The sequence below is a fragment of the Empidonax traillii genome, unplaced genomic scaffold (genome assembly GCF_003031625.1).
Source record: "Empidonax traillii isolate 1590-97213 ecotype Southwest subspecies unplaced genomic scaffold, ASM303162v1 scaffold302:size813347, whole genome shotgun sequence".
NCBI classification, from domain to species: Eukaryota; Metazoa; Chordata; class Aves; order Passeriformes; family Tyrannidae; genus Empidonax; species Empidonax traillii.
In genome coordinates, this window is record NW_020955495.1 from 169,861 (window position 1) to 183,681 (window position 13,821).

The window sequence follows — 13,821 nt, forward strand, 5'->3', positions numbered from 1 at the left end:
GAAAAGATTGTCATAAGTGTAGGATGTGCTCCTTCATATACAGAGGATGCGTTCCAGATTTCAGGCACTTTGTACTTGTTTCAGTCAATGTTCCAATTTATGGATTTAATTTTTCAAGTTGAGAACATGTCATGAGCAGAGCCTCTAAACCCTGATGAAATTGGTAACTAGTAACCAGTACTGGGGCTAGAGTGGAAGGAAACTGAGTTCATTTATTACTGATTCCCTTCCAGTGCAAGAGCTTGACCTGCAGATCTTGAAACCTGTTTAAAGTGATTTAGGAATAATTAGCAGTGAACTGTTTGAAGAGGATCTCAGTTCGTGGGAAAGTGGTATAATTTTTCTGTATTACTCATCATAAAATTTGTGAGTTTTGAACACAGAGACAGTACTGTTCTGTGTGTGGCTCTTGTGGAATAAACAGTGATGCACAGGCACATGACCTTATCTTGCATCTGGTTTTCTGATGTCTTGGCAGAGAGTAGTTGACAAACTACAGGCATGGGACTTGTATTGCAACAGACGCATTGCTGGGCTCATTTTTTCAGCATCATTGGATGTGCTCATCATGTTGTATGTTTTCATGAGTAAGCTTTGTTTATACTGATGCTTAATACTTGAAATAATTCTAAAATATATACACAACTACTAAAATAGTTACAAAAGTTCAAAACAAGTTACATTGGTAATGTTCAGGAAGTTGAGCCCAGAAAAAAGTGCTTCATTGTATGGTCAGGTACTGAATGTAGATAAACTTTCTTCAGTGCATTCATATTTTCTTTTCATCTTTGAAGGTCTTGCTACACAGGGAAGAGGAATTGGAACAGGATTTTTATCTTTTAATACAAAAGTACAATTTTTAGGATGTGTCTATGCTTTGTTTCCTGTTTCTCCATGTATTTCTAATTTTAATAAAGAAATCACCAACTGGTTAGGTAGAACGGATTTGTTTGAAGTAGCCCATTTCATTTCATCATCCAGCTGTATCTAGTCTGGAACAGAAAGACTACTACAGTGGGAAGAAAATACCTATTGTGTAGTGCAATAAGTTTAAAACAGTTGCAGAACAATCTTTCAGATGTTGGGATTTCTGTCTGTACTTAGTGGCATCTAAAAAAGTAGAATGAAGCTGTGATAAGCAGCTGTATGGGATTTATCAAGACCAGAAATTCACCTTAAATTCAGTCTGAAGACATCAAGAATTCTGTTCTGCCTCCAGAATTGTTAATATACTTTAATGAATCCAAAATATGACATGTATAAATAGTCTTAGGAGTGACAATCATAACCCAGGAACTCTTTGTGAAGTAAGTGCACACTTAAACTGTCTGACAATCATGCAGCCTCTTAGCGCTTCCCTTTTGACATTAGTGGCAGCCTTGTGTTCTTTGTCACAGAGCCATGAGAGTCAAAGAAGCCACGCCAGATCTATCATTAACCTGAGACTGGAGCACTTTTTGAATGGCACAAGCTATGAATTTTAATTTTAGCCAAAGGCTGTTGCCTAATAAGTTGAGCATCTTTTCATTTTTTAAGTGAGGTTCTAAATTGTTAGGTTTGAAGGCATCTCTTTTCACCCAGAGATGCTTACCAGTTACATTGATGGCTCCTAAACATTTTATCTGATATTTGGTTTGCAATCTTAAATACAATTGCTTAAATTGAGCCTAAGACCAGCAGTGAGTTCAGAAGTGATTTGTAAATCAGAGTTCTAGTTGTTTAGGAACTTTGTTGAATAAAAGACTAAGAGTGACCTCTGCAAATCCAGGCTCCAGCCTCTGGAGTCCATGGACAAACTTATCTATATGATTATTGCGTCAAGAACAAAAGTGTAACCAAAGAGTAGGCTGGAAAAATGTTTACCAGGAACATAAAATATATCTGTGAAAGCAAAAGAACAAAAGAGATGACTGTGTAAATTGCTGGAAATAAAAAATGAAGTATTATCTTGCTCAGTAGCCTTTACTTAAGACCTGATTTTTACTTGGTCCATCATATACTGCAAAAAGGTGCATTCTCCAGTTGCATTCTCTTAGGTGCTTTAATATAGTGTGTGCAAGCTCTGGAGATCATTCAGTCTTGAATGAAAGAAGTTGGGTGGCAAATAACAGGAAATGCTCCCATTTGGGTTTTTTAATAATAAAAAACTTTTTTGTGTTGGATTAGCAGCTGGAACCTGTTTAGTTTAAATGTGTATTCTTAAAGAGTAGCACTTTATGGAGTCCTGCTGGCTTAATGTCCATTGTCTATCTTGGTAACTTTTGAATTTGTTGCATCTGTGCAGCCAGTTTTTAGAAACACAAGAGGACTGTAATGTAATGTAATGGCCAGTCTTCGCGAATGGAGAACCGGGGAAGGTCTTTACACCTTCCAGCCTGCGCGTTGGATTTTTTAGGTGAGACACAGTGTGCGCGGAACTGAGCCCACCCTTTAATCCTAAGGTTCATCTGCCGGGGCCAAGCAAGCTTGGACGGTGGCAGCGAGGTCCTCAGGACAGAGATGGATTGCCTTACAGGGCTAACGAGCTCCATCTGCCCGGGGAGTGTCCTAACCGGGAATCGAACCCGGGTCTCTGCAGTGACAGTGCAGCGCCTTTACCCCTAGACCACCAGGGGCTCCCACAAGAGGACTAGACAGAGGGGAAAAGTAGATTATAAGTGTCAGATGGATTAGAGTGTGTAACATGCCATCCTCTTCCTCCTTCACTCTTCTTTTCCTTGGGGAATTCCCAAAGAATCATGCAGAAGATACTGTGGCCGTCACACTCATTATTTGAAATTCAGGTGCAGGTTCTGCTTTACTTAATAAAACATTTTTCCAAGTGAAAAGCTGCTGTGAGTTGGGGAAAACAGAAAAAAGAACTTGGACTTCTCCTATCCTAGGCTGTGCTTGATTGGCAAGTCCTTCCCTTTCAGTTCCAATTTTGTTTCTCTGTAACAATTGATAGGTTCCAGTGTAAAACAAAAACAGTTTACAAACCTTGAAAGCTGTCTCAAAACAGGATTATTGTCGTGTAAGACAGCTCTGTTCAAGCACTTCTCTCATCACTTAAATGAAACCATCTAACTTCCTGCCTTTTGTCCACAGTGCTCTTACTTTCAAACTCTTATATACAGGTTCCACTTCATCGTTTGGTTCCTCTGTGTCGAAGAGATCAGGGAGATACAGTGAGGATTTAAACTTCTAACCAGGGAAGCTTTGCAGACTTTCTCAACTCTTCATATAGAATGCTGGTAAATTGTTCTTTTTTTTGTTGTTGTTGGGGTTTTTTTAATAATTGAACATGGTTTTGAAAAAGTAATTTTGATATTGCAGCTACTATGCAGCATGTCATGTCTGTGTATAAATCCTAGCTGCTCAGTTTAACCAGTTATAGTACTGCTTGCATAGCAGCTTAGATTTCTTGTTAAGTTAAAATATCCTAGTAATTGCTAGAAATTTTATGTTCTTTACAATTCAGTAATGCTTAAGCAAAAAATTTTACCTAGAATCAATATCTGATGTTTGTAATTGCTGAAGACTCAAAGTGAAAGCAAATGCTTATTCTTTACTTATTTTCTTGGTAAAATATTTGATTAGAGGCCTACTGATACATATCATTAGTTTGAGACAATAAAAGACGTTTCATATTCTTTGAATTACTTCAGTGCTCCTTTTGTTGTAATGTAGCTAGAACAGTTCCTTTATGAGAGTGATAGAGTCATGAGTACTGTTATGGGACTGACACACTGTTTCCACACAATTACTATAATTTCTGTAAATTTCCTGCAATGAAATTGTTGCTAAAAAGGATAGTTTAATTAAGTATAATCAAATATTTTCAAACTGTTGTTTTCATTCAAGAAAATCTCTCATGGGCTGTTGCTTGCTGACAGGGAACAGAATTACTTAACAGTGTTGCTGTACAGAAATGTGCAAGCTACAGTACCTAGTCAAGTCCAATGCATCTAGTTTTAGGTTGAGGTTTGGCAGCCATAGTTGAGCTACACTACTCCTCCAGAATGAAATTATGAATATAATGTTTGGGCACACAAGTGTGGAACACAGAGCTTCTGTTGTATGGAATCTGTAACTGTGAGCAGTCAATGTTCAAAAAAGCACTTTTCTATCCAAGTGGTTTTCTTTTTGCTCTAAAGGAAACTATAGCTGAGCCAGAAGTATGATTTGTGCTGCTACCTCCAAACTCAAACTTGATCTGTTAAGTTCTGTCAGTTTCACATAGAGGGATTTTCTAAATACATGGTAAACACATATGTGAGGTCCAGAAGTGCACATCACAAAATTGCCCTATTTAGCTTCACTTTATAAATTAAGCTCTTCAAGAAGAAAACTGAGAAAAATAAATGAGGATAATTAGTTTAAGCTGCAAAAATGCAATCTTAAGTTTTATTTTTTTTCAAACTGAAGATTCTGGTTCTAATTGCACCTAATGGTTATATGAAGTGTTTTCTACAGAAAAAAATCTTAACAAGCTTTCTTCTGCCACTTCAATTCTGTAGCACCAAAGGAAGGAAAGAGTGAAAATAAATGTGCTGTACCCCATTATCTGGGAAGAGAGGCAATGAAAAAAAAGATATTGCTAACTTACAGTAATTATATTGTTGATGTGTAACACACCAGATCTTCATATCTTAATTAATTGTGCCTTGTATATACTGCTGTAAAATTGGCCTTCTATTCTTGCTCTTTTATTTACAGTAATCCAAAAACTAATCCCCTGTGCGTTTTCTTATTTATCAAAAACGTTCTGGTTAGTGATGAAGAATGTTTTGTTTGTCAAGGAAAGAATAACTCAAATTCTTCCAATAAAGAAGCTCTTCAGATAATTCCAAGTCACAAATTTGCCTAAAACAACAATAGTTTGTTTGGGGTTTTTAGTTTGGTTTAATTTGCTGCTAAAACAGGAAATATATTGTCTGTTTTTATCTTCATCTCTCCATCAACAGTCTCCATTTCCCTGCTTTCAATTTCGTGTTTATTGGCTAATTTAAACCAAATCTGGCAGAACAGTAGAGATTTCAAGATCAAAAGCTTTGGCAAGTTTTGTGGAAACTGAAACCCTCTTAGAGGAGAGAAACTCATATTATTGCCACTGCTGAAGAAAAAAAAACTACAATAAGGATTCAAAAGTTACTTACCATCTTCACAGCTAGTTGTTTAGCATGTGTAAAGATAACTTGGAAGATAACTTGTCAGTGCACAAAACTGAGTATTGTCCCTTTCCCAGTTAATATTTATAAGACCTGGAAATAAACTGGGACATGGGGAGATATAAGTATATGGGGAGAGTGGATAAATTAAAAGAAATTATTCTTTTGCACTGGAACTTGTAGTGAGCTGTTGAAAGGAATGAACATGAGGCTTCTGCAAAAACCAGATCATCTGTGCTGTCTGCTCAAGTTTTGTCAGGCTTGGATTTTTTGGGGTACTGCAGTGCCACGTGAATTCTTATGTGAGCACATAACAAATATTTAGACTAAAATTCATGCAAAACGTGTTTACTCAGGATGTTTATATAAAATTCCTATAAAATCAGCTACCTAGTAATTCCTACCTGCTTAGACCTTCACTTTTTTATGCTTTCTTTGTGCTTTTTCCATTCCAGTGGACTTGATGGGAACATCACCTCTTTAATGTTAAAAACACTAGGAAACAGACCACATTTTTCTTCTTGTTCGGGTGAATTTGTTTTGTAGATGCTTATATTTAGGAAATCTTGAAAGCAAACTGAAGTATACAAGGAAAAATACAGTTTTATCATTATGGCAATAAGAATCATGTAACTTTTTAAAGAGAGACCAATATATTTCCTAGAATATTTTGTTAATCTAACTCTAAAGTTTAGAAAGCATTTGAAAATCAATAGATGCTGCAAACTGTTTATATATTCAATATTAAGAAGTAATGCCTAAATCCTAAGCTAGCTTTTTTTATGAGTGTTCTCACTGTCTTTTTGTTTGACTGTCCTTTGGAGAGCTGGCTGTGTATATATGAATACAAACCAAACATTCTTGAAATTTACTTTCTAAATAGCAATGTTTTGACATTAGTTTGAAATGAGAGCAACCTTTTGAACAGACAGCATGTGCTTTGTGTTTTAGGTTCTGAATCTGATTACACCATTAATCTGTTTTTCAGAAATGGATGGAACACATTTTTTAATTTAAAACTTAAAATTAAAAGAGATATTATAAAAACATAACAAAGACAGTTGTAATTACTCACTTCGGGCTACAAAAGAAGATCTAGTTCTGCATCTACAGTCTTGACTTGAGAAATGTAACTGTGTTAAATTTTGATGCACAGGAGAAATACTGGAAAAATAAATGGTCTCACTGGCAGAAGTTTCCTATCCTAAATTTGATCATTGCTTTCTTCTGACAACCAAAAAAAATTATAAATTTCCTTCCATCCAGAAAATGTCCATCCTTAGGAGAACTAGGCATAGCAGCAATCACTGTCCTACCTGGAATAATGATTAAAGGAGGGAAATTCAAAACATAGTTCTAGTCCTGGTTTGATTGACAAACTTTTTTGAAGTTGCAATTTATAATGACATTACCCAAGCCAGCAGATCACTGATTAGATCAAATGGTTGCTATTGCTTTTGTCTATAAAAGTTGCCTTGTGCACTGAACAAGCCATGCTGTTTCACTTTTAAAATTGGAAAGATCAATATAAAAAATTAATGTTTGTTTCTCCAGTATGTCGCTAATCTCTAAATGTGAATCACCATATAAAAATTACAGAAAAATAACCATTTATTGTTACAGGGATTTTTTTTCCCCACTTCTTTGGCATTGTAGACCAACATAAACAGTGGAGTGAATTTTTTTCCTGGTTTTCTGCATGGCAAGTAGAATTGTTTATTAATATCTAATTAACACAAAAACATTTGCTTTTTTAGCTTTGTCTCTTTTGTCTTGCAGAAAGTCCTGCTCCTGGCAGACATATGTGGACTTTTAAAAGCCCCAGTTTAGCTAGAACAGTGCTGGCAGACTAACCCCTTTGACATCCTGTTTCATTTTTAAAACCTCTTTGACCATTGGAAGTTTTCTCTACCCAGTAAGAGTTTACTGGAAAAACAAATCTTGGGTGTACAAAAGTCCTGAATTCCGGTTAAAACTTTATAACTGAAGGTCTGAATTTGTTTTTTGAAACTCATAATATAGGATGAGGGGAAAAAAAGAAGAGTTCTAGTGCAATTTTAAAATACAGAATAATTTTTCAGGATAGATATTTTCTAAGCTCAAAGATTTTAGGGTTCAGTTTAAATGGATGTAATTCAATTAAACACCTACCAGTTTGGTGTTCGAATGAATTTTAGCCAGCATTGTCTTAAATTGTAACTTAACCAAAACACAACTTTTTTCTTTATTTTGCATTACATCTTAGTGTCAATTAACACATAATGGAACCACTGTTAGAAATAGATAGGGAAAATTTTCACACCATATATTTTCGTGTGTCTAAATTTTTGATCTAAACTTAAAGTAGAGCCTGAATTTATTCAGGCTGCAGCCAAACATAGGTATTCTGAGCTGTGTGTCCCTCTTCCAAGAGGCACCTATTTTCAGTCTCTGCAGCAGGATGAAGTACATGGTGTGAGTAATACCTTGCTGTTTCTAAGAGTGCTTCTGTTCACATGTTAACTAGTCACAAATGGCTTCCTGGCAAATCGCACTCACCAACTCATCCACTGGTGTGGCTTTGATCTCCTCTAGGACAGGCTCCATGTAACATACCCACGCTTAAATCCTGGCTGTGGAGGCTTCTGTGTAGTTCTTCTATACCATCTGGGTCTGGTGATCTGCAGTATGGATGTAAAGCTATCAGTGTATTGAGCACACTGTGGTCTGTATTCTCTGATTAACTATTGTGGAAAAGTGGTGGGGGAAAGGGAAGCAAAAGATACCCCAGTGATGTTCTGCTGAAGTCATTCTCCTGTCAGCTTTGAATAGGTTTTTTTTTAATTTTGGGATATGTTCACTGTTACCCAAATGGCAACCACATGTAACAATATTAGTGTTCAACCTGATTAATTTCTGTGCTTTTAATCTTTTACTTTAAGCACTGTAGTTCACAGTACTATTTAATATTGTTGTTCTGTAATGTATATGCTGACATCCCAGTAATCAGTTGTCCACAGGAATTGTTGCAAATACCAGTTCACTAGGCTAATAATTTAGGTAGTAATACTTTTAGAGGAGCTCATATAGTCTAATTCATCAGACAACTATTCTGCGTCTCTTAAGATTTTTAGTCATTTAAGTAGTAAGTATTATAAAATTAGATTTAGTCTTAATACACATGATTCATAAACATTCAAAGGTGAATACATGGGGGTTTTGGCTTACAAACTAAAATGTCAGCAAAAAAATTAAATACTATAACTTCAGTAAAAGAGACTGTGACATAATTAATGAAATAATATTCAGCCCTCATTTAAAGAAAGCAGTGAAATGGCAAGGCTGCTTGGAGCGAATTCAGTTCACCAAGGAAAAAAAAAATGTATTCTGTAACTGTTTTGTTGACAATTAAAAGGCCTGTGTCCTGATCAAAATCAAATTTAGAAAATAGCTCTAAACTCTTCGTACACAGTAAGTGTAGTCTCTGTAGATAACATCTGTTTATGCTGCCTTTGCATATTTAATGTTGTCCAGTGATATCTGTAGTTCTCCTGTAACATACATGGGGAGCACGAGTTCAGGTCGATGCCTGTTTGCCTGTGATTTGCCTGTGGTCTGCACTTCAGTGGGAACCTACACATGTGTGTCATACCTAAGGGCACATTTCAAAGTCAACTGCTGTTGTTGCATTCATTAATAGTTTTGCACAAATACACTGCTAAAAAGGAGAGGGTGGCTTGAAGTAAAAGGAGGTAACATCTGAACTTGGCTAGCAGCCTGCTAAAGGACGTCTTTGTGCCTGTTCTTGATCACCTGTCTGTCTATTTCTACCCTTTCTGTGATCTTAAATGGAATTACCAATGATTAGAATTCAAGCAACCCTGGAAGCATGAATGAATAATGTGGGATTTTTGTTGCATACATTTTCTCCAGTAACAAAAGATTTTTTTCATTTCAAAAGAAAAATGTCTTGGACTTAGCAATGAGAATTTAAGGAGAATCTAAACTTAAGAAGTTACTGAGAGAAGATGTGGACCAATATTGAATCTTAGTTGACTGCCTCACAGCTGCATTTTCAAGACCCCTCTGTAAGCTGGCCTTGAACATCTGTTCCCTTGACTTCAAACTGGGAATCTTAACAACAGCTTAGCTAAAATGTTTCTAGTTCCTTAACCTTCAAGCTTTAGTTTTCTGGGGAAAAAAACCCAAAGCCTCTGTAATGAATGTTTTGAATCTAGTAGAAACTACATGTGGAAGGCCATTGTGATGGTTTGGACTTGGTTTCCTGCCAAATGCCCGAAAGCTAGGATAGCAGCCCCCTTCCCCCCTTCTTTTTTCCCTTAGGTTAAAGGAGAAAGAAACTATAAAAATTAAAGAACCCACAATCAAGTTGCTTATATAAAAATATATCTATATTTACGCAAATTACAGTTATATACAGTTAAGATGCTATATACACAGAAAAAGGGGGTCCACCCCCCGCAGGGATAGGGAAAGGGAAAAAGGGAACAAAAGGGAACAAAAGGGACACCAAACAGGTATACTAGATCGAACTATACTAATAACTAATAAAACAGATCTCACCACGTCCCTTAGAACAGTAGGATCGGCAGTCACAGTCAGCACTCTCCAAACCCCCACGTGGTAGGACAGCGGATTCTGCAGGCCTCAGCCTTAGATAAGCGAGACCAATGCAGGGACCCACTGTTCCCAGACCTCGCCGGAAGAGAAGAGAGCGAGGTCTCTAATCTCCGACTTATTTATACTCTGGTTTACGTAAAAATTGTGTGGAATACTGGGTACTTGGCTCCTTCCTTGGTTACAAACTGGTCACCAAGGAAGGCCTAGACTAAAACCATCACAGCCATTGACAGTTTTTTTCCAATACTGACTAGGATTTTTAAAAAGCTGCTTATTGGGGGGAATGGGGGACTGTTTAGCTTAAATACCAGTTATTAAAACTCATTGAAGGAACAAGAACATCCCTAGTGAAGACTACAAAGACGGGGGATAAAAAGACGTAGCAATCAATAAATCTAAGAAATGTAACAAAAATCACCAGAATCTTCATAATTGTGATTTGCATTCACTCTTGTCAATAGTAGCTACTGGCAGTTTCATATGCTGATTTTTAACGTGAGCATGACAAGCTGCCAAGCTACTTGTCTAATACCAAAAGCTTCAGTGCTTCAGGTCCAGAAGGCCCATTTGAGCACGCAGTTCCAAGAATGAAACACACAAACAGTTCTCTGTGCAGAGAATTCAGGGGATTGAGGTATATTTTGGACAAAGTGGGCAGAAGAAGGCAACTGACTTAGAGCAGTATCACTTCCCCAGTCCATTTTGTTGCACAACCTGGAAAAAATTGTGCCAGCAAAAAACACAAGTATCTCGAGAGGGTTTCCATGTTGTGCTTTAAATGGTCACTGGATAAAGTAAAACTGTTGTTCAGGTTCTGTTATGCACAGTAACTTAGATAATTTTCTCTTCTGTGCTGCTGCCTAGAGCTTCTTGACTTAGAAAGTACAAGGAGAGACCATCAGATCTGCATAAAGCCACAGCAGGTAGTTGTCCCCTTTGATGAAACTCCTAGAAATGTGGACTGACCCTGTAAGTTCGCCTGCTTGGTCTTTATGGTCTTTAAAAATGTTTAAATCCTGATAGTGGCTGGAATGACAAGCAAGCAGTGGTCTGAACACAGCATGACCTTCAAAAACAGGATACAGTGAAGTGTTGTTATTACTGTTGTAATACTGTATACTGCTTGTGTTCTGAGATGTTCAGTCAGGGAAATAAATTTCCCTTCCATGTGCATCTGACCTGTAGAGCACTGGGATCAACTGCATAACTGAACAATTAGTTCAGTTATGTGCTTGATACCAATTAAATCGGGCAAGGGATTTAATTAACATTGCCACTGTCTTTCTTCTGGAAATAAGTGTGACTGTATTTTCTATTTCCTGTTCTTCTTCAGGGCGTTTGATGTGGAACTTCTTTATATAGCCTAGCGCTTGAAAATACCTATAGCAGAAGTTGCTGTCAACTGGACTGAAATAGAAGGTAGGCAAATTGTTTATATTCTTGAAAGATTCCTTACATGTCAATCCAGAGTAAAGTATCCAAGGTCTGCCCATATTTCACTCAGTTTTGATAACACACAGCCTTCTTTCCATACAAATTTTGAATTTCGTGTCCTTGCCAGCCTTCTTCCATGACTTGGTACAGGAAGAGTAGGTGAAGGGAGAGAAACGACGGAGAGAAACTCTGCACTCCCACTGGGGGCAAAAGTAGGTAGTTACACTGCTAGGACAAAAAACTATTTTGGCATGTCCTCTTGCTGTAATGTGTTAATAAAAATAGAGCAATTGTAAAACACTGTGCAGGAAGTCTGACCAACATCGTTTATTGATTCAACTCCATTTCACTGTGTCCTGCCTTCCAAAATTGTCAGCTATTAAGGCCTCCTCTAAGGCACCATCTCTTTTTAAGATGTGATGCTCTTTCAGTCTCTTTAGGGAGGTCTCTGACACTGGGTTACTGGAAAGTACAGCTTCATGCATATTTTGTCATAGCAAAGCCAGCTTAAGAGATACCCCTTGCTTCTGCTCACTTCCCTCCCATCAAACGCAGTTCCTCCATTTTTTTTTTACCCTTTTCATGTTTTTATTTTCTTAATCTGAATCTCTTCCCCTCAACACAACTCCTGAACAACAGGTAGTACGATGAACTGCAGTGTTGACGAAGGGTGCAAGTAGAGAACATCCTGAGACAGCTTTGGTAGAAAAGAAATGCTTCCTTTTAATGCAGTTCCACACGTGCATTACACCTATCACAAATTTAGCAGAGATGGAAGAAGGCTGGGTTTCCTGGTGTAGGTTCCTTACTTGCCTGAAGATTGGCATGTTCATATTTACTGCTGTAAGATAAGGTGGTGGTCTTTTTCTCCAAAGTCAATAAAAACATCATTTGCCTAATTATTGGTGCTCAGGTTCCTATTTACTTGAATAAAGCCTTGTCATGGAGAAGACTGTGCATCTTGTCACATACGTGGAATAACTGTGCTGCTTGCAAAGTAGAGTCTCCCAACTACGGCATAGTGTAGTTACTGTAAAGCAATAACTTTCAAAATATAAATTTTTATTAATGTTAAGATCTAGGTTGTGGGACTCAGTGTGCTGAGAATGCAGAGTTTCAAGACTGTTTAAGTGTATGTCTTGGCAGTGCTCTTTTTTTTCTAACAATGTCCTTCTGATTTTCTTCTTCATTAATCATAGATTCCAAGTTAGAAGGTTGGAGCTGGCTGCAGATGGGCAGGGATCTTCGTTTTATACTACTGCGATATATGACTGGTGCCTGGCAGCTTGAAAGAAGAAAATATAATTAGGTTATTTACATTTTTCAAATATATTATTATACTTAATGGAACATGAGAACAGTTTCAATCAAGTGAAGTGGTGATGAAAGCTGAGGTAATTCTTCATTACTCCTCTTGTATGTTTCATTTTTGCAGCATGTATGTGTTTTGTAAGATTGCCGGCAAGGAATTTGTACATTTTGAAAAGAGAAACCATTTCAAAAAAGGTTTTCTTCCCTGGTAATCATTTTTTATTTTATTAGATAGTAGCTTTAACATGTCTTATAAATTAATTCAAATAAATATAGCTGCTTTTGTCTCATCACACTTCTGGAATTTCCACATACATATTAAAAAGAGGTACTCTGTTCTACGTTGTGCAATGTTGTGTCATGAATTACCATAACCATTTGTTTCTGTGATATCTGGAAATTTTAGGCCATATTGCAGCTTGGAATTATCATTCATGGTTCACTCTGATGCATGTTTAGATTCACTGTTATGGGAAACATTAATGGATTTTACTGAGTTATAACAGTAATGTTCTTAAGGTTGTTCTCAGGACTTTCAGTAGTCTCTTAGCATTCCAAATGTTTTTGTCTGAAGCTGAAATAGTTTTCCTGAGATCAAACTGCAGGTCCTGTCCAGACTGTAGAAGGTCCAACAGCAAGTACATTTAGTTTTACAGTGTCGTCTTTTATAAATGTGTTTTGTTCATGTGTATGAATTATTCCTGCCTGCTCAAGGCTAGAAGTCCTTGGCATCTACAGTCTGAAGTGAAGAGGGTATGGAAAGCTAGTTCAGAGCATGCAAAAATGAGACTCGGTGTACATTGAGGGGCTGTGCATTGGCGATGCCAACGTGGTGATGTCACACTTCAATTGAGATCAGAGAGGGAGGGGCAGGTCTTGAGTCTGTCATAGTAATGTCATACTGTGTTACAGGACAGTAACATAGTGGCATTTGTGCTTTCAAAATAGTTGTGGATTTCCAACAAACTAAGCCAATCTGTCTTTCAGAAACATGTACAAATTTGAACTGATGTAAAGAATGAATGGTATATGGTTGTACCTATATAAATATAATGTTACTTTCACATGTAAATTCACTGGTGATTTTTCTTATTCTTTCTGTAATACTGACTTGAGTTTTGCTCCTGTTAGGGTTACCTCAGTTTTCTATCAAGTGCTGGAATAAATTCTCAAAAAATATATTCGGTTTCATTTTGCGGGCTTTATTCTCTTGCCTGGTCCACATACATCTCTGTCACTTCTGCAGAATCAATCACAATTCCTCAATGCCACTACTGGAATAAAATACCAGCTTCTCAGTTTTTGT

At 37.0% G+C, this 13,821-nt stretch overlaps 1 protein-coding gene across 1 annotated transcript in view; it reads left to right on the forward strand.

Annotated features, from left to right (window-relative positions):
- ALG5 (ALG5 dolichyl-phosphate beta-glucosyltransferase) overlaps nucleotides 1-13,548 on the forward strand; it is a 20,924-nt gene extending 7,376 nt beyond the window's left edge. The window contains 3 exon segments of the mRNA XM_027890888.1: nucleotides 3,088-3,233; nucleotides 11,104-11,200; nucleotides 12,412-13,548. Coding sequence (XP_027746689.1) covers nucleotides 3,088-3,233; nucleotides 11,104-11,200; nucleotides 12,412-12,513 — 345 coding nt within the window. The 3' untranslated portion in view covers nucleotides 12,514-13,548.
- Nucleotides 13,549-13,821: the final 273 nt, after the last annotated feature.